We start from the raw sequence: 22,101 nt of genomic DNA, 5'->3' as shown, positions 1-22,101 counted from the left end.
ATGTACAAGCCTTTTTATGTTTTCATAATGAGAAAATAAAGTAGTGTAATGCGCCTCCAGGGGGCTGCTAAAATGTGCCTCCTGCTGTCGGGTATGGACGGCGTGGAAAATAAAAGTGTGATGAAGGAGCAGATGATTTGTGCAGATATTTACACCACGGATGTCTGTGAGTTTGCAGGAATGCTGCAGTGTAGCGTTTATGTGTGTACCTTCTGTTTGAGCTGCAGCACGGTCGTCTTGATCTGCTGGAAGTCGTCGCACGTGGCCGAGCAGGTCCCCGCGTTCATCACGTTGTCGGACTGGTCCAAAATATGCAGCGCTGGAAGTTCAGTTCAGTTCAGTTCCAGTTTTATTTCGAACATGCATACGATACAATGTAATGCATCACACATTTCCAGTTGTTTCATTACAGCATGTCCGAAAAGGAGTAGAAAGAAGCAGAGCTTATTTAATCCTACCCCTTTTCATACCATAGCAATTGTATCCAATTTCCTTATTCTCTGTAACAGAACAGTGAACAAATAAATAAAAAATGTATAAAATACCATAGTAGCAAACAAATATTAAATACATAAATAATCTTTGTCTCAATAAAAAAAAAAGGGTTCAAGATGTTCATCATAAAAAAGGGTTCAAGATGTTCATCATAATTCTTCTTCTGTGTACTTTGTGAACACTTGTAGTTTGAACAGTCTCTTAAACTGAATCATATTGGTGCTTTGTTTGATTTCTTTGCTTAATCCATTCCATAATTTAATTCCACATATTGATATGCTAAAGCTTTTAAGTGTTGTACGAGCATACAAATGTTTTAAATTAGATTTTCCTCTTAGGTTATATTTCTCCTCTTTTGTTGAGAAGAATTGTTGTACATTCTTGGGTAGCAGGTTATAGTTTGCTTTGTACATAAATGTAGCTGTTCGCAAATGCACCAAATCGTTGAATTTCTATAATTGTGATTTAATAAATAAAGGTACGTACGTATGTTCTCTATATCCAACATTATGTATTATTCTAATTGATCTTTTTTGGAACACCGTTAGTGAATGAGGCGTACATTTGTAGTTGTTTCCCCATATTTCTACACAGTTAGTCCCATAAAGTGTTAGAACAAACATGTATATGTTATCACACATCTTTATGTTTATGCTAATTTGAATAATGGATCTCATATTCCAATATATGACTCATTATTATCTAAACTAAATGCAGTTTGTTCTACTGGTACCATCTCCATAGCTTGTGTGTACCAGTCAGTATGAGTTGGACTATCAACAGCTATCCATTTTTTAAAATATTACCCTTTTTGTTATTATGCATATTGAAAGAAAAGTATTTATATTCTTTGATGACACGTTACTAAATTGATGTAGATCCCCAAGAATACAAGTTTGCAGTGTCATTGGGATGTTTATATTAAGGAATGCGATTGCTTCTTTTGTTGTTTTCAACCATAACTCTTTTATTCTCTGACATTCCCACAATAAATGAACAAGAGTTCCCCCAGCTGCCCGACACTTCATACATAACTTGCTATCTACTACACCAATTTTAAACAGCTGAGAAGATGTAAAATACAATCTATTCAATATCTTAAATTGAGTCAGTTTATCTTTAATGCTTCTAAAGGGCTTATTAGCATTTTTCCAAATATCATTCCATGATATGTCTCTTTCATCTAAAAGGTTTAAGTCCATCATCCATTTCCGAACACATGCATCATTTGCATTTCTAGTGTGGTGTTCATTTATTTATTAGAATTTTAAGAAATTAGCAAAATACTTAGAGGGGAGAAAGTCCGAGTCAGAACCTGCGGAAAAATATTGTCATATTACGTGTTAGACACGTTTTTTGCTACTTCCCGCCACGGTGGTGTCACTAGAACTTTGCAGTTCCTTCTTGAAACAGATACACCAGTGCCGTGCGTAATTGAGCTTTTTTGCCTCCGTGGATGCCGTGTTTTCATCGAGACTTTGTGGCTCCTCATTGGCTCGGAGCAGACACACCAGTGACTACATTATGGAGGTTAATAGTATTCATATCGTAACCAAAAGAGTGGACAGCTAAAAAAAAAGGTAAGTCGCTAATATTCTACTTTGCGTCCTCTTCTACTGATGTTTTAATGCTGCTATTGTACCTTAAGTTGAGTTGATCTGTGTTTGAGAAAATGCTACAAGAATATTGAGAGGATACTTTGTCTTCAAGAGTAATTCCCATATCGAGTAGTTTTACAAAGGTGGGAACACACGGGCATGAAAGGCCTAAAAAAAGAAGAACAATCATTAAAAATGTCATAGGAAAGCTTAAGAAAATGCCCAATTGAAGGCAGACACTAATATAAGAAAACACAAGCTATGGTGTCTATAAATTATCATATACATATTTTGCTCCTAATGTTAACTATATCAGTTTTGAAGTAATCATGGACCAGGGCGACAAAAACATGCAATTAAGTCATGAAAATAATAATTTTACATGCCTTTATCCACACTGTCTATGCGGGGAAATGGGCTTCAGTTGTGTAGCTGACATCACACCAAGAGGCGGCGGCATATCGAGTCTGGCAATGGAAAGGGGACGTTCCAAGTACAGTTAGTTATCTACCAATTACTCAAAAACTAATTTATATTATGGGAAATGACTGCCAGATTCATTTTGAAGAGCAAAAAGTACCAAATGTGAAAATTCGGTCCTCTGGACGCTATGGGTGCTTCCTTAGTGAGAAAATTATTTTCATCTACATTCAAAGTTTCTTATGGAGCAAAGAGCAAAATGCATGGTTGTAGACGACATATGCTCAAACCTGTTCAGAAAATTAATCAGGTTCTAATGTGCAGATTTTTCTAAAAGTTAGGCCACAGATTAATCAATTAAGGTGCGCATGGCACCTTAAATTTGGACATTACAACATCTGGAAATTCTGTCAAACAGCATAAGACTTGACTTACTAATTAAACTGTAAAGTTCTTGATATATTTTGATCGTTTTTATGACATCATCGTGTACTGTAGAGTCTCACACAAATGTAATGGGAAAATGATTGGCGCAAAGTTCTTAACATTTATGACCTCGGGGCCCTACTCTTCCACTACAAAGTGGCCTGGGGCCCACTCAAATATTAACACTGAATTATTCATTTTCCTCTTGATTTTAATCATATTCAATGAATATATCTAACCTACTAACAGTTTAACAAGATAAACATTTGTTAAATGAAAAGAAACCATGCGTTAATCACAAAGATTATTTTCAAGGCTTAGGTCAGGCTGATTACAAAAATAAATACTAATCAAATATATTGCAAAAGATTGAAGAAGACTCATAAAAACTGATGAAAATAAATGTACGTACAATTACACAGTACTAAAATAAAATATCCATCCATCCATCCATTTTCTGCCGCTTGTCCCTTTTGGTGTCGCGGGGGGTGCTGGAGCCTATCTAGCTGCATTCGGGCGGAAGGCGGGGTACACCCTGGACAAGTCGCCCCTCATCACAGGGCCAACACAGATAGACAGACAACATTCACACTCACATTCACACACTAGGGCCATTTTTTTAGTATGTTTAACTAAATTAATAAATAATAATAATATACATAATTTTTAAATAAACTTAGATATAAGTGCAAATGAAAATACAGCTTCCCTATTTCAGTCATAACTTTTGCACTGAAGAAACTTCTCCAGACTTCTTCTGTTTGTTTGAGATTGTCATTACTGCCACAAGTGGTGGAAAAGTGTATTACAACTAAGTACCGCTGCGACCCATATAGAGGCTTTGCAGTCACGTGGTTTTATCACGTATTCGTACAGATTCAGTTTGATTTCTGCGCTACATTTTCACCGATTTCATCCGAATTATGGCTGATTTGCTATCCAATGAAGTTGTGCATTTGGATGAAGAGTCCAAGAAACGTTACCGAGAGAAGTTGAACCTTGTTGGCACAACGGATCCGTACCTTTTACCGAGAAGCATGCTAAAATCACCTGAGCATTTTGCAACAGCCGACCTGCCTGATCTCTCATATCCAGACATTTATAATTACCTCGGCGATTCACCATCTCCGTACACTGGAAATGACCTTAAGGCATACAAGAGTCTGGATGCCTACAAGTATTTTACAGCAGGTTTTGTGCATGATGGGCTGATATGGCAGATTCCAAACAAGAATGGATTTCTTCTCATGACCAAGGTAAGGAAAAAGCACACACAGAAGAGCCTACTGTCTGTTTACAAATCCGCGTGGCAGTAATAGTGTGATTGTGAAAAAACTACTGAAGTGATTCTAATGAAAACTCACATTGTTACGCTTTTTTTTTTTTATTACAAAAGGTGTCCTGTTCAAAAATGCTTTTAATTAAAAAACTGTTTCACAAACTTCATATTGAAATTTTCCAATTTTTCTCTATGCATTACATAATTTCAAAAAACTACTATAGACTTTGTGAAACAGTTTTTTAATTAAGCATTTTTGAACAGAAGGCTTTTTGTAATAAAAGACTAGCCTGAAAATTTATCGTATTCAGTTTAAGGATGTGACCAAACAATATTATAAAAAAATTCTATCAAAAATTGCTTTGTAAAAAACTGTTTCCAGGAGCTTCATATTGAAATCTGAGGAATTAATTCCTACAATAAAACAACATTACATAATTTCCAACTATTCAGTATAGAGCTTATGAAACAGTTTCTACGAAAATAATTTTTAGAATTCATGCTTGATCATTCATTTTGGTTTCTTGCTCAAAATGAACCAGGTTGAAATTTTCAGGCTAATTTAATGAATAATTCATGAGAAAATTTACCAAATGCCAGGTAAAATATGCATAAATGGACAGTAAGAGGTCTAGCCTTGTATATTATATCCAAATTAGGGACTGATAATAATATAAGGTATGTCATATTATCTGTTTCAGGTAAAACACTCTCAACGGATGAATGATCCTCCCCTCAGACCTTGGGTAGCAATAGCGAAAGATGGTCAGATCCTGTGCTGCCACTGTACCTGCATGGCTGGATTGGGTGAAACATGTTCACATTCAGCAGCATCCCTGTTCGCCCTGGAGACATTAATACGTATGAAGACAGCCACTCCATGCACATCACTACCTTGTCAGTGGCTGAAACCATCAGCATCGCACATAGAATATGCTGAAGGATGCAATATCGATTTTGCCTGTCCAGCCCAGAAACGAAAGTCAGAAGTTTCAACTCCTGAGGAAAGTGCTGCGAGAAAACTGCTGAATGTTCCTCCACCAACTGAAGAGCAGAAAGCTTCCTTTTACAAGGCTTTGTCTGAATGCGGTGGAAGACCAGCAATTTTGAGCATTGTCCCTGACTATGCTGACAACTTTGTGCCAAGGGCAGTAAAGCAAAAGCTTCCTGTACCTCTCTCGCAGCTGTACGATTCTGGCAATATGAAACTCAGCCCAGATGAACTTGCACTGAAATGCCGGTCAGAGCTGGAAAAGTTACATTCCATTACCAGAGAGCAGGTTTGTATTTTTTTCGCACCTAGTAATTAATATACATATCATAAATAATGTATTGTTCTCCAACCTGCTACAAATAATCTAATCATAGTGAAAACAATTTTTATTAAAATGTTTTTCAGATATCTGCAGTTGAAGAAGAGTCCAGGGGCCAAGCAACATCAACAACTTGGTTTCAACAAAGAGCTGGGCGAATTACGGCCTCGAATTTTAAGGCAACGACCAGGACCAATGTCTCAAAGCCATCCAAGTCATTGATCAAGAGAATCTGCTATCCTGAACTGTGTAGATTTTCAACAGCCGCAACTAGGTGAGAAATTGGATTTGAAAATTTAATTTGCATTGCAATATAATTAAATTAAATTTTAGTTTCAATTTGTATTTATTGTTTGTATTTTCAATTTGTATTTATTGTTTGTAGTTTAAATTTGTATTTATTGTTTGTATTTGAATCTACTCTTCTTTATGAACTTTCAGACTTCATAAAGAAGGTAAATTGTATATGGTTATGGGTGCTTAACAATCTTAAGTAAGGCAGTCAGTAATCTTAGTAGTTAGCTTTCAGATTGCATAAAAGAGGTAATTGTGTAATACATGGTTATGAGTGCTTTCTCTCGCTTATCTGTCTATCAACTGTCATCCCTTAAATGTCGCACTATTCTTTTTCCTCTTTCTGCCTATTGAAATGGTTTGTCAAATTGCTTGTAACCAAAGTACTACCTTTCATATTTACGTTTATATTCATCATTTTATTTTTAGATGGGGTTGCGATCACAAGTCGGACGCAAGGAAGCGGTACGAAATGATAATGACCCAGCGGCACACTGGCCTAAACGTTGACGAAACCGGATTCCACATGTCTGCCGACCGTCCATATTTTGGCGCATCACCGGATGGGCTACTCTCGTGTGACTGCTGTGGCAAAGGGTGCCTCGAAATTAAGTGTCCCTTCTGCATCAAAGATAAAGGAGTGGAAGAGGTTGCTGGTGAGTCCAAGGCGGTCTGTTTGGAGCAGAAATCGAACGGCAATTGCGTGCTACGTGAAGACCACCAGTATTATTACCAAGTACAATCACAACTGTATTGTACTGGCAGGAAGTACTGTGACTTTGTCGTATGGAAGGAGAATCTACTCTTTATTCAGCGCATCATTCCTGATGATTCCTTCCTGGCAAACGAACTGGCCAAGATGGACAATTTCTATCTCCGTTGTATTATGCCAGAGCTATTAGCTAAAGTGTACACGGTAGAACAATCTGTTGCTACCACTGCATCCGCTTCGGAAGAGTTTGTTTGCTACTGCCGTAACCCTCCCACTGAGGATATGTTGGTTTGTAAATCCGAGCACTGCAGCATCAAAGCATTCCACATGAAATGTCTTGGCATAAAACGAGTCCCACAACGATGGTTTTGCCCTAACTGTAAGAAGTTGGAAGTAAAACAGAAAAAGTTGTTTCTGTAAGATTCTTTCCTGGTATTTAATACAGAAAAAATATGGATGCAACATCATTACTCAAATGGTACAATTGGGTCGGATAAATTTGTAAGTGCGCATGACACTTGTACAATTTTATCTAATGTTGTGAAACCACTGTCATCCGATGACAATAAAGAGATGGGTATGATATTTTCCATCATGGTATACTTTTGTCTTGCGAGTCCAATAACTCTCTCTACATGGATACGGACAGCAGCTAATCCTCTGGTGCCCTCAACATCTAGTGGATTAAGCTGCCTTCTTTTCGAATCTCAGCGTGCACCACATCTTCACCAGCGGGTAGTTGATCATTTTCACAAGGGACATACTGGGAAATATTGACAAGTGCTGCTGCTGCTGCCAATGCCCTCTCGCGGTCTCTCTTACGCTGCTTGAGATTTTGTCTTCTCTCAAAGATCTTCATTGAACGTTTGTGAGGTGACTGGGTATGCTCAAATATACTTGGCACATAGTCTGGGGATAGTGGATCTTCGCTTTTTGCACCTGAAACAATTAAACAATCACATTATTCATAATGACTGCCATAAATAATTAAGCACGTTGTTGATGGGGATATACCCAGTTCAATTTGTTTTGTAATGGCATTTCATAACTTGACATATTAACCCTTGTGTAGTGTTCGGGTCTGTGGGACCCGTTTTCGATTTTTATTAAAAGAAAAATTATACAATTAATTAATTTTTCAAACTGAGACTCACTGGCTTTGGCTCATTTTCTATGAAGAACATATATCAGAATACATATTTAATGAACACACACCATACACCCCCCCTACACATTTGTATTACATATAAGATGTCTGGGGTCCACTGGACCCGGGGCTAATAGAAGTGTGGAAATTGATGTTCTGTGTACCCCACACCCACACACACACACACACCCACACACACACACACAGCAGGCCTAGACAGGAGGAGGACAGAGTGTAGGTACACAGAACATCAGAGAGTCAAATGTGCGACAAAATGAGAGCAGACAGTGTTGACAAACAACGTTGCAACCTTGTGTGGGAACCGCAGGTGCAGAAACACAAAAGAAGAATCCCTGTGGGATGCAGAAACTGGCAGAGAAATTTCCATGCAACGTTCATATTGTTGTTACTCAGCCAGTGTTTGTGGGTCTTAGACTTAGACTTAATTTTTTATTGTCGTTCAAATGTGAACTTTACAGTACAGATAAGAACAAAATTTCGTTGCATTAGCTGGTTGGCAGTGCAGGATAAAAAAGCAATAAGGTGCAGATATAAATAAATAGATTACTGTAAAGATAAATATATTGCACTTTTGCATATGCATCTACGTTTATGGATGTATGTTATATTGTCTTTATATTCCAGCGAGTTCATCCATTTTTGGGGGGAATTGAGGGGATTATTATGATGCGTTCAAGAGTCTTACAGCCTGAGGGAAGAAGCTGTTACAGAAGCTGGAGGTTCTGCTACGGAGGCTGCGGACCTCTTTCTAGAGTCCAGCAGTGAAAACAGTCCTTGGTGGGGGTGGGAGGAGTCTCTGCAGATTTTCTGAGCCCTGGTCAGGCAGCGGCTTTTTGCAATCTCCTGGATAGGAGGAAGAGGAGTCCTGATGATCTTTTCCGCCATCCTCATCACTCTCTGGAGAGACTTCCAGTCTGAGGCACTGCAGGCTCCAGTCCAGACAGAGATGCTGTTGGTCAGCAGGCTCTCTATAGTGCCTCTGTAGAATGTGGTGAGAATGGGGGGAGGGAGCTGTGCTCTTTTCATCCCACGCAAAAAGTGCATGCGCTGCTGAGCTCTCTTTACAAGCGCTCCGGTGTGTAGGGACCAGGTCATATTGTCAGTTATCTGCACCCCCAGGAACTTGGTGCTGCTTACTATCTCTACCGCTGTGCCGTTGATGAAGAGTGGAGCGTGGCTGGACTGGTGCTTCCTGAAGTCGACCATGATCTCCTTGGTCTTGTCGACGTTCAGGACCAGGTTGTTGGTTCTGCACCAGTCAAACAGATGTTTCACCTCCTCCCTGTAGTCCATGTCGTTGTTGTCACGGATGAGGCCCACTACTGTTGTGTCGTCCGCATACTTCACAATGTGGTTAGTAGTGGACCTGGCGCAGCAGTCATGGGTCATCAACGTGAACAGCAGCGGACTCAGGACGCAGCCCTGGGGGGAGCCGGTGCTCAGGGAGATGGCACTGGAGGTGTTGTTGCCCACTCTCACAGATTGGGGTCTGTCTGTGAGGAAGTCAAGCAGCCAGTTGCATAGGGGGGTACTGAATCCAAGGGGGGGGCCAGTTTGCTCACCAAGTGCTGCGGGATGATGGCGTTGAATGCCGAGTTGAAGTCCAGAAACAACATCCACACGTGTGTGTCCTTTCCTTCAAGATGTGCTAAGCTCAGGTGGAGTGCAGAGGAGATGGCGTCCTCTGTGGAGCGGTTAGGACGATAAGCAAACTGGTATGGGTCGAATGTGGGGGGAAGTCTGGAGACAATGTATTCCTTTACCAGCCTCTCGAAGCACTTCATTACAGATGTTTTTTGGGATAAGTCAGTATTTTAACATACAAGTGTTTGATTGTGAGGATTAAAAGCCACAAAATGCAACGGGTCCACCAGACCCACAAACACTGGCTGAGTAACAACAATATGAACACCACACAAGGGTTAAAAAACTGAATAGAGTGAAATCATTCAGATACCTGTCTAAGTTGCTACCGTTTTTATTTTTTTCTTATTTTTTCATGATGCCTCATCTGATTGGCTTGAAAACTTTACCAATAAAAATGTTAACCTTGTGCCAATGGCTTGAAAACTTTACCAATGTAGATTTTACCTTGTGCCAAATGAAGTAACAAAAAGCCTCTTGTTCAAAAAGGCTTCATTAGAAAAAAATTGTTTCACAAGGTCCATCATAATTTTTTTTGAAATTTCCTAATACATTCACTCGTGATAATTAATTGTTCAATTCCAATATGAAGCTCAACATTTACATTGATAAAGTTTTCAAGCCAATCAGATGAGGCATCATGAAAAAATAAAAACGGTACCTAGCATCACACAGACAGAGGCGGGGGTGAACTGAAGAAATCATCCCATTCCCTGCCTTGCTGCTCTTGCTGCCTTTCTAAAAATGCACCCAGCATTTTCAACAATCATATTTGTATCATCCCATATTGTATTATTTCACATTTTCTGAAACAAATCAGGGGTGAATAGTTTGTTTACATACCTGATATGAAGTGTTCATTGCATATCCTTGAGTTTATTTATTTATTTATTTGGTTTATCGCCTCGTCTATTGCTACATCCAACAGCACAGCAGGTTTCCGGCATTTCCAAGCTCAAATAGCAGCAGATCAAACAAGAAATTGTGTGTGAGTCGTTGACCGGCAGTGAACTGGTGACCGGCAAGATGGCCGCCAAGCTAATGTCACGTGGCTGATGACGTCAGCTGCAAAGCCTCTATTGACAGCAGACAAACAGATATTTTTTGCCGGCCTTCAAGGAGCCACTCGCGGCCCAACAATGGGCCCCAAGGTAAGAAACACACCTCTAAAGGACACTATGCCTCACTCAATGAACCGTCAATCCCAGTTGATATGCCAAAACTACAGACAAGAAGTTCGGTACAAGGAAACAAAAAACAATAAAATATATTTAATTAAAACATTCAAATGAACTACACCTCAGATTAATGAGCAGTGGCAGTATGAACCTGCTGTAAATCAGTGGGATACATTCCAACGTGAAAATGGATCAGTGTTTAATTGGGAAGTATGGAAATAGACAGTTGCACAGCGTCGTGTCGCTGACATGTTGAGACGTGCTACATCACACCTTTCGAGCCAGCCGCCAGTCATTCGTCGCCTTTTGACTCGAGACAGAGGGACGTTTCAGTCCAAATTTAAACCCCAGATTTCCTAATTTTCCGCTGTCATTCACATTTATTTCTCTAGTCGAACGTGAAGTAATTATCGAAGTAACGAGTAGAGTACAGAGGTTGGTTTTGTTTCCAGCTGGGGGCTACAAGTACATATTTAGTGGCTGAGTGACAGTGCCTGGACCTTTTTTCCTTAAAAAAAGCAGGCGCACATGATTCTGATGTACGTGCTGGGGTTTCCTCACGCCGCCGCTTCTGTTGTTTTTGGTAACCAAAGTTTTTGGTTCCTTTTGGGAGGAAGTGGCAAACGTGCAGCCTCATTGGCGACGGAACAGGCGTGGACATCTTGTTTTCTTTTTAATGGTCCAAATCCTTTGTGATGTTTTCCTCAAGAGCATCAGGCAAACCAGAGAAGGACCCGGGAGTGGATGGGGTCAGAGGTCAAACTCAGGAAGCAAAACTGCTCTGACATAAGCGATATGTAATGAGTACCAGCTGTCACTGTTCGCATTAGAACCTCGCTCACACATTCTCTGTGGCTCGGTATAAGTGGCATAATCCAGCAGGTGGCGCTGTGTGTTTAATAGAAAGTAAATCTTTAATTACATAATGAATCTGACTACCATAAATTCTCCAATTAACGCTTTTATTCAGTTAACCCTATAGTCGCCGGCTAACTAGTCAACAAAACTAAATAACTGCCAGGGTCTCTAATTAGCACCGGGTCAAATCACATTGTCAATAACGGCCTTGGCTGTGGGCAACCTCCTAAAGTATTGTTTGTCCAAAAAAAACCAACAAAGTAGCTATATTTGGAGTTTAATAATAATAATAATAATACATTTTATTTGGTATAGCGCTTTTCAGAGTACTCAAAGACGCTTTACAGGATAAAAAAAATGTAAATATAAAACACACTGCAAAAACTGAAATCTAAGTAAGATTAAATATCCAAAATAAGGGTGATATTTGCTTATTTTCTGTCTGATAAGATAATTCTTCTCACTAAACAGATTTTATGTTAGAGTGTTTTACTTGTGTTAAGGGTTTTGGTCCTAAAGGATCTCAGTAAGATATTACAGCTTGTTGCTGAGATTTTATGACCTATATTGAGTAAAACATGCTTGAAACTAGAATATCAACTGATGCAAAGCTGTGTCATTAACACTCACATGTATAAAACTACTTTTTAAGTAATAATTTCTAAAAAAAAAAAAAATCATGATGCCGAGCGCATATCATTATGTCAAGATAATGGCACTAGCATTTACTTCATTTAAGAATATTTTTCAACATATTGAGCAAAAAGGTCTCTCTTTTTTTTCTACCAAGAAAAGTGCACTTGTTATTAGTGAGAATATACTTATTTTAAGGTATTTTTGGGTTCATTGAGGTTAGCTAATTTTACTTGTTTTGGAAAGTCTTGACAAGCCGAATTTTCTTGTTGTATTGGCAGATAATTTTGCTTAGTTCAAATAAAATACCACTAATTTTTGTATTTTTTTTTTCTTGTTTTTGAACACTGACTTTTTGCAGTGCAGTTCAAAGTAATAATATAAAATACAGGAAATATAAAAGCAGTACATTGTAAACTACATAATAATACAGGACAATTACAAGACGGGACATTACAGGACACAGAACACTAATCACTGGTTAAAAGCAGATCTGAATAGGTGTGTTTTGAGAAGGCTTTTGAAGGTGGGAATATCTGAGCAGTCACGGATGGGTTTGGGAATGACAGGTCACCATCCAGCAACTTTATCTACCTCTGCATGCTGTTGCTAACAGTGTGACACGGCAATGCACTGCCGTGTGAACGCACCAGTTCTATTAATGTCAACTGAGCAGTTTGCTATCTATCGTTTCTACAACTCTGGCTCTGTTACTGCAGTGTTGTGCAATATGCTCGTTAGTAAATGGCCGTGTGGTGAAATGCATCATTGTTGAACACTACAAACTCTGCCGAGCAATCCGAAGCCAAAAGAAAGTCAAAAATAATAATATGAGTAAACTATTGCTTGTATTCTGACACATGACTTCTTCTCGGAAGTGAAAACCAGTGATGGTCAACCAAGCTAAGATGGCTGTTATACAGCAAGCAGAGTTCATATATATATATATAAACTGCGAAAAGCAGATGCTAGCAAAAAATCCAACTATCCAATGGAATAGATCCCTATATCGAGTGATATCAAGGATTACCTGTTGGCCAAGTTCCCAGACATGTCGAACTATCGTGTGCTCCAGACGCCATTCTACACGACAAAACAGATGAAAACTAGGAAAAGCATGAAGGTCTACAACTTTTTTGTGTGTTGCTCGGTCAAGGACATTGGTATCAAGACTCTCCTAGATAAATATGCATGGTTTTTGCTCAGGTAAGGTTGCATTTCAAGATTTAACTCTGCGTCAACTGCCATGTTTGTTGCACACGCTGTTTATGAATACACATGTTTTCCCCGTCTTCGAATCTAACTGTAGATGTCAACATTGTGTATGTGCTGAATGCTTCATTGACTGTTATAGGCGCAACATAGAGCAACATATGTTGCCATCCGAGCAACGTCTTTTTCATGGACGCCCCTGCTTATTTCAGCAAGACAATGCGAAGCCACATTCTGCACGTCTTACAACAGCGTGGATTCGTAGTAAAAGTGCATGTACTAGACTGGCCTGCCTGTAGTCCAGACCTGCCTCCCGTTGAAAATGTGTGAAAATTTGTATTGCTACATTTGTAGTGTAATAATGTTCATTGTCATTTCTGTATTATTATTTATTTCACTAACTGCTTCTTTGCTATCACGTTTACTATCATATTTGTACATATCGTATTTGCTGATGTTGTTCTGTTGTTGTTGTTGTTGTTGTTATTGTTGTGTTTGTCTCTCTGTCTTATCCCCTTCTTGTCCCCACAATTTCCCCCTGTCTTCCTTTTCTTCTCTTTTTATCCCTGGCTGCACCAAATGATAATAGAAATCCATTGAATCAAATCAAATAAAAATAAGGCAACAAGAGAAGTATCCCCCACTTCTCTTTTGTAAAGGAAATTTGTACAGCTGATATGGGCATCAACATCAACATTTATGATTTGCCTGAGAAGCTGGACAGGACAAAAAAAAAAGAAAAAAAGAAAATGTGTGGCGCAATACAAAGCTTAAAATACCACAACTTAGACCACGGACTGTTGAACAACTTAAGCTGTACATCAAGCAAGAATGGGAAAGAATTCCACATGAAAAGCTTCAAAAATTGGTCTCCTCAGTTCCCAAATGTTTAGCTACTGAGTGTTGTTAAAAGGAAAGGCCATGTAACACAGTGGTAAAAATGCCCCTGTGCCAACTTTTTTGCAATGTGTTGCTGCCATTAAATTTTAAGTGAATGATTATTTGCAAGTTAAGTTTCTCAGTTCGAACATTAAATATCTTGTCTTTACAGTCCATTCAATTGAATATAAGTTGAAAAGGATTTGCAAATCAATGTATTCTGTTTTTTATTTACTATTTACACACCGTGCCAACTTCACTGGTTTTGGGTTTTGTATGATCGTTGCCTTTTGTAAAAGCTTAACTCTTAAGTTTTGCTCACTTTTAATTTATTTTATTAGACTTGCTGAGTTGGTGCTTTACGGAACACTCATAGCAAAAACGTGTTTTAAGAAATACAAACAATATCAAGATATTACTTAAATGGGAAACACTAAACCTTTGACGAGTGATCACTGCAAACTCGTGCATTTTTCGGCTTTGCTCCTTTGTACTGTAGTGTGTGGTACTTTTGTCGTCGTCTTCCAAAAAATCTTGCAGTTTTCCGCCCTTCTTGCTTACCTCTCGAGGAACTTTGAACAAACGTTTATCCTTTTTGCGATTTAAACAATTCATACAGCCGAAAACAACGCAAGCATAGAGCATTATTCTTCGCGAAAGGCTAAATGGCGCCGAGCACTAGGGTTGGGTATCGAGTATCGAGTATCGATTGGAACCGGGACTAACTTTCCGATTCTCCCGGAATCGTTCAAAAGTTTAAATTTCGATTCCTATTTTCGATACCAGTCCGCCGACCGGAAAAAAATATGTCCGCCGAACCGGAAGAAGAAGCCGCTGAACACCAACGAAGAAGCGCCCACCGCCGGAAGTGTTAGCATAGCCGAGCGAGTCAGTCAAGCTCAAGCATGGATAGCGGGCGTCGGCGGTCGAAAGTGTGGCTTTACTTTACAAAAAAAAATGAAATAACCGCGAAATAACAGAGCTCCATGTCCATCAAGAAACGAGTAGAGAGAGAGCTGCAGATGTACCAGGACGTTCCACCGATACTTATGTCTGACGACCCTGCTGCATGGTGGTGGAACCAACAAAAGACTTATCCTTTGCTGTCATATCTCGCTTTCTCCTATTTATGCGTTCAAGCTTCTTCCACACCCAGCGAACGTGTATTTTCCACAGCAGGAGACACTATCTGTCCAGAACGCTCACGCATCCTGCCTGAGAAGGCGGATATGGTCATTTTCCTAAACAAGAACTGTCTCTGATTTTATACTGTACCTGCTGCTAATCTGGACTGGGTTTTGCAAGTTGTTTCTTATTGTTTATTTGCTTTTCTGCACCAGGTTAGCCCATCAGTGGGAGCACGGTAACATTTTTAAGTACCTGCAGCATCATACACTTGTGTGTGTAAATGTGTTTTCATGAGGTTTCCTGCAGCATCATACACTTGTGTGTAAATGTGTTTTCATGAGGTTTTCAAAAATAAAGCTCTCTTGAGGAAAGTGTACCCCTGGGAAAATGTATTCATAATTTATAATATTTATATTCAAGTTCATAGATTTGATATTTATATTGTAGTTGAAAACAGCCCTGTGAGGAATTTATAGTAAAGTTCATAAAAAGTTAATAGAATTAAAATTGATGGAGAATGTCAGACTATTTCATTCAGAAAGACTGTAGGTTAGCTAGCTCATTTAAAATATCCTAAACTTTTTTTTGACCCTGTCTCTTAAAAGAATCGGAATCGGAATCGTTCGAATTCAAACGATACCCAACCCTACCGAGCACCCATTGAAAACAGACGCTGGCTTGACCACCACGTGTATTCAATGAGCCGGACGTGACATCATTTTAAATCCAAGCATTTTTCGTGCGTAAAGACATCACTGACCTCTCTCTCCCTTGGTGCATGTTCGCCCGTCTTCTTCCAGGAAGTAACCCGTCTCACACTCGCACCTAAAGCTCCCCACCGCGTTGACGCAGATTTGAGAACACGCCGTTTTGTTTGTCTGGACGCATTCGTCGATGTCTTGCAGTTTGAAAACAGAAAATCAGACAATAATCACAAGAAACTTGAGGCATGTAAAATAAAAATATAATATGTCATTGATGGATGCTGTGCAAACGCTCACCCAGACAATAAGGCTTCTCATGGTTCCTGTGCCTCTCGCGGTGATATCGGTAGCCGGGGTAACAGGTGCACACCACTCGGCCGAAATGATCGGTACACTGCTGCTCACAGGGGGCGCCAGCACACACATCATAATCTTCAACGAAAAAATAAGAAATTACTTAACAGTTGGCAAGCATTTTTCTTAAGATACAAGCTAAAAGAAAAGGCTGTTAAAGAGGCAACAGTGGCTCAGCGCTAAACCTCTATCAAAATGAAAGTCACCCAGTGTTTCTTTGTGGTAGCCCGCCCCAAATAAATTTGGACCGCATAAATAGATTTACCGCTACCTGTTAGGTGGCGGTATGCATTATACTGTAAGTCAGCTTCTGAACACAGCTCATACACATTGGCATTCATCTGCAAGTGAATGCATTTACTCGGTAATCAAATACAAGGGGTCAAAAAAAACCGAATGGGAGAGAAGATCGAGACCTGCAGTGCACCGCCACAAGGCCAGGGAGTGAGCTTTACCACTATTGTGAAAGGTGAGGTGTGGAAGCATGCAGAACACCCCATTCAACTAGCGGAAGCCATGACTAGTTTAAGTACTAAGAAGTGAAATACGTCAACCAAGGGTGTCCAAAGTACAGACAGGGGGTCATTTGCAGGCCACGGGTTGTTTTTCTATGGGCCCGTAGCACATTGTAATAATAAAATACCCCAAAACAAACCCAGTAAAAATGAACAATAATCCAAAAAGGCATAATGTAACGAGAAAAAGCTGAAATTTCGATACTAATAACTCCTCCCGCACTTGCCTCGCAACCTATCACCACATATAAATTGCAGTCCTGTGGGAAACGTCACTACTTAGTTAAAAATGTTACCGTTACCACACAAAACGATGATTTACCATATTTTCCGGACCATAGGGTGCACCGGATTATAAAGCGCACTGCCAATGAATGGTCTATTTTCTATCTTTTTTCATATATAAGGTGCACCGGATTATAGGGCGCATTAAAGGAGTCATATTATTATAATTTTTTTCAAAATGTAAAACACTTCCTTGTGGTCTACATAACATGTAATGGTGGTTCTTTGGTCAAAATGTTGCGTAGATTATGTTTTACAGAACGTGTTCAAGCCGCTTTCTGACAGTCGCTTCCGGATGTACCGTTTTGTGGGCGGTTTTATTTACGAGGCTCACCTTTGGCATCGTCTTCCCCCCGTCATCTTTGTTGTAGCGGTGTAGCGTTCAAGGACGGGAGTGGAAGAAGTGTTAAAAGATGGAGCAAACTGTTTTAATGACATTCAGACTTTACTTAAATCAATAACGGAGCAGCATCTCTTCATCTCCTCATCCGGAAACAACAACAAGGCCGTCCAACCGGAACTCTCTAATAACTAAAGTTCCTTGGGTGAATAATGTACACTCACTACACCGGTATGTTTTAGTGTTTTCATGGCGGGTTTACTGACCGATATAAGTAAGAACTGTACACTACTTTATATTAGAAATGGCAACAGCGTAGTATGTATGTCCTATAACAAGAAGATAGAGAAAATGAAGAAGCTTATTGACTACGCTGTTGGCACAGACTACAAAGGCGGACGCACGCAATTTTTCAGGACTCTGCAGATCCCAAATACAGATCAGCATGTACCAGAAGATAAGAAAAGTTGCCTTTGCATAATATTGCGAAACAAAACGTCTTACCTTATACACACACCATTATAATACTCGTATGTTTAATGCGCCGACAATCCATCAAGCGGTGCGGCTTCATAGCTTACCAAAGTCGTACTAAAATATTTTGATAGATTTTTGAGCGCCGTGTGTAATGTTCTATATTTTCAATGGAACTTTTAAAATGTTGGTGTTGTTTACTTGAGTTATATTGCAGTCTACACATATCTCTTATGTTTCACTGCCATCTACTGGTTATACTTATCATTACACCATGTACCAAATAAAATTGCTTCAAGGGCGGTAAGCAAAACCAGAATTATTCCGTACATTAGGCGCACCGGGTTATAAGGCGCACTGTCGAGTTTTGAGGAAACAAAAGGATGATAAGTGTGCCTTATAGTCCGGAGAATATGGTACTCAACTACTGGTGATGTTGTAGTACATCCAATGTGTTTCATATCTTCTTACAAGTCTTATATATACACGTTTTAAAGTACAATGACTATTTATTGTTTTAACGCTTTTGAGATTTGTAAAATTGTATTGCTATGACATCTTTAGGCAAAAAAACTAACAAAAGTGCCTTCATCTGTTGTGGCTTCTGCCATGTAATAAAATGTGACTATACTGGTTTATGATGTAGCCTATGACGCAACATAACCTTGATAATACAATTGGGCCATGAAAATCTGCATAATTTACACATTTCTTAATAATTTACCTTCCGGAATACACTGGCCCAGCACAAACTTGAAGCCCTGGCAGCACTGCTTTCTGAAAAACATTAAATGGAAGCGCACGTGTAAGAGGGAACGGTATATGATATTTCTGTACTTTGAATAAAAGACCTGCACACAAACATGCACGGCTGTCTGCAGGTCAGACATAATTTTCCTGCTCTCTTGGACTTGTTCCCTCACAATGCTCCATTATGATCCTAACTGTTATGGTTATTATTCGTCCCCGGCTCACGCACAGCAAAGTGCTTCCAGGTGTTGCCTTTGAATGAGAAGTTATTGGAAAAAAACAAAAAACGAATTACCCAATGAAGTCATTGTGACAATAGAAAAAGATTATAAAGTACTTGCTTATCATATAATTTTTTGCAGCGTTAAGTAGGAAATTTAATTCAAAGGGGTCATTGCCTTCTTTTATGCTTGCCAGCATTCAAACTTGATTGATGTCATTTAAAGTCATATTATTTGTGTGGTCGAGCAGCAAATACAAGAAAGTTCCGCGCCAAGGGAGTGACACTCAAATGCGATTAAAACACAGGAAAATAGTCATATGTCAACCATTTCTTAAAAGTAATGTTCGTATTGTTTCAAATTAAATTATTTTATGGTTGTATAGTATTGCACTGTATTACATTATCATCGTAAAAATATTATTTTGTGAATGTTTCATATATTTAATAAATGAAAGTAAAGTAAATCAGTCAATCCATATTTCTAATAAATGCGTCTAATTCTATGAAAATCCAAATGAAAAAAATGCAGACTCAAAAGCTTTAATGCCAAAAGTAAAGTACATTTAAACCAGGTCTGGTCAAGATTATGTATTTGGTATAAATTATAAATTTAATATATAAATTATTTGTTATGCATTTACTTAAATAAATAAAAAGGTTTTGTCTTTTTTATTATTTGAAATAAGTGTTTGTAATAGTAGTATAATTTATAATTTATACACGAAATATATACACGTTTTTTTGTGTCAGGTAAACCGTGACAATATATATGTATATATGTATGTATTTATACAGTTGTGGTCAAAAGTTTACATACAATTGTAAATAACATAATGTCATGCCTTTCTTGAGTTTCCAATAATTTCTAGAACTCTTATTTTTTTGTGATAGAGTACATACTTGTTTGTCACAAAAAACATTCATGAAGTTTGGTTCTGTTATGAATTTCGTATGGGTCTCCTGAAAATGTAGCCAAATCTGCTGGGTCAAAAGTATACATACAGCAATGTTAATATTTGGTTATATAAGGCGCTTTTGGTAGCCATCCACAAGCTTCTGTCAATCTTCTGGTTGAATGTTTGACCAAAATTGGTGCAGTTCAGCTAAATTTGTTGGTTTTCTGACATGGACTTGTTTCTTCAGCATTGTCCACAAAGTCAGGACTTTGGGAAGGCCATTCTAAAACCTTAATTGTAGCCTGATTTAGCCATTCCTTTACCACTTTTGACGTGTGTTTGGGGTCATTGTCCTGTTGGAACACCCAACTGCACCCAAGACCCAACCTCCAACCACGACTGTATATATAAATATATATAAATATATATATATATATATATATATATATATATATATATATATATATATATATATATATATATATATATATATATATATATATATATAAACAAATATATAATTTATTTGTTATACTTTCATTTGAATAAATACAATTATTTAGTCATGATTTTTAGCATTCATTTAGTACAATGTTTTTTTAAACAAAATTTGTTTTTAATATATTATTTGAAAACATTTTTTGTAGTAGTAGTATATCAATAATCTTTTCATATGATTAAGGTATTAATTATATTGTACATTATTTTCGGTCTTCAGTGATTTCTCGCCTGACAAATGTTAAGCCTTGTCGGAGGTCTGTGCTCTTGTTTATCTAAGCATCATGACCTATCCGCAACAAGGTTATCCTTACCAAAACTATTTGAACAGGGTTTTTTTTTTTCATTCAGGAAGCCACCAGATGAAAAGCCGTAACTCATCCTCATGAGGGCGAAAACCACAATGCTGGCTCGTCAAAGACAGGACTTACATACATTATTTTAGTTCAGCCATACCACAATGTATTTTCAATGTGTGTTTTCTTAAAAAGTTCCAAGCTGAAAAGCGCTTGTGCGTCCCGAGAAGTCGTCACGTTGGAATATAATGCAGATGATGCTACACCAGGCGAGGCTCTTTGGTCCCATTATGCATGCGTAAAGAGCGGCGCAGGCACTGGCTGACTCATGTGAAATATTCACCAGACATGACGACGACTTTTGTCAGCACACTTGAGGCACATGAATGTAATATTACTGCTGCAAAAGAGTAATAATACACCACAGGGGGCTGCTCATGAGGTCAATGCATTGTGGGCTTGTAATACTACTGTATGTCTACACAGTACAATTATACAGTACAGTAACTACAAGACCATCTCATTGATGATATTATTAGTATATTTCATGAAACTTGTCTTCGAAATTTGAGGGTTTATTGCAATGTCAGGGACTCTCAAAAGTTTTAGGACAAAGTTGTACCCTTATGAGGCTAGTGGTATTATTACGGTAAAAATATCAGGACATCATTTTATGAGACTAAAGTCAAATATTTAAAAAAATAAAAACAATTCTTTGATATAGTTTTAAAGGCCTACTGAAACCCACTACTACCAACCACGCAGTCTGATAGTTTATATATCAATGATGAAATCTTAACATTGCAACACAAGCCAATACGGCTGGGTTAACTTATAAAGTGCAATTTTAAATTTCCCACGAAACATCCGGTCGAAAACGTCTATGTATGATGACGTATGCGCGTGACGTCAATGGTTGAAACGGAAGTATTCGGACACCATTGTATCCAATACAAAAAGCTCGGTTTTAATCGCAAAATTCCACAGTATTCTGGACATCTGTGTTGGTGAATCTTTTGCAATTTGTTTAATGAACAATGAAGACTGCAAAGAAGAAAGCTGTAGGTGGGATCGGTGTATTAGCGGCTGGCTGCAGCAACACAACCAGGAGGACTTTGACTTGGATAGCAGACGCGCTATCCGACGATAGCCGCCGACCGCATCGATGATCGGGTGAAGTCCTTCGTCACTCCGTCGATCGCTGGAACGCAGGTGAGCACGGGTGTTGATGAGCAGATGAGGGCTGGCTGGAGTAGGTGGATAGCTAATGTTTTACCATAGCTCTGTGAGGTCCTGTAGCTAAGTTAGCTTCAATGGCGTAGTTAGCAACAGCATTGTTAAGTTTCGCCAGGCTGGAAAACATTAACCGTGTGGTTACATGTCCATGGTTTAATAGTATTGTTGATTTTCTGTCTATCCTTCCAGTCAGGGGTTTATTTCTTTTGTTTCTATCTGCAGTTAAGCCCGATGCTATCACGTTAGCTCCGTAGCTAAAGTGCTTCGCCGATGTATTGTCGCGGGGATAAAAG

The 22,101-nt window shown here is 38.7% G+C and overlaps 1 protein-coding gene and 1 long non-coding RNA gene across 3 annotated transcripts in view; one reads left to right on the top strand and one right to left on the bottom strand.

The window, feature by feature from the left end:
• Nucleotides 1–22,101, bottom strand: part of ccbe1 (collagen and calcium binding EGF domains 1) — a 91,007-nt gene that overhangs the window by 23,227 nt on the left and 45,679 nt on the right. For both annotated transcript variants that reach the window (XM_062031993.1, XM_062031992.1), the window contains exons 3-6: nucleotides 18,634–18,686; nucleotides 16,239–16,373; nucleotides 15,998–16,135; nucleotides 210–319 (exon numbers count right to left, since the gene is read on the bottom strand). In XM_062031993.1, the coding sequence (XP_061887977.1) occupies nucleotides 210–319; nucleotides 15,998–16,135; nucleotides 16,239–16,373; nucleotides 18,634–18,686 (436 nt within the window). The remainder of the gene's footprint in view (nucleotides 1–209; nucleotides 320–15,997; nucleotides 16,136–16,238; nucleotides 16,374–18,633; nucleotides 18,687–22,101) is intronic.
• On the top strand, nucleotides 5,427–7,109 carry LOC133638945 (uncharacterized). The gene is made up of 3 exons (XR_009823705.1): nucleotides 5,427–5,498; nucleotides 5,618–5,805; nucleotides 6,255–7,109. It is a non-coding gene; the product is annotated as an uncharacterized LOC133638945 (long non-coding RNA).

This window comes from Entelurus aequoreus, linkage group LG21 (assembly GCF_033978785.1).
Source record: "Entelurus aequoreus isolate RoL-2023_Sb linkage group LG21, RoL_Eaeq_v1.1, whole genome shotgun sequence".
NCBI classification, from domain to species: Eukaryota; Metazoa; Chordata; class Actinopteri; order Syngnathiformes; family Syngnathidae; genus Entelurus; species Entelurus aequoreus.
This window is presented reverse-complemented; position numbering and strand designations above follow the sequence as displayed.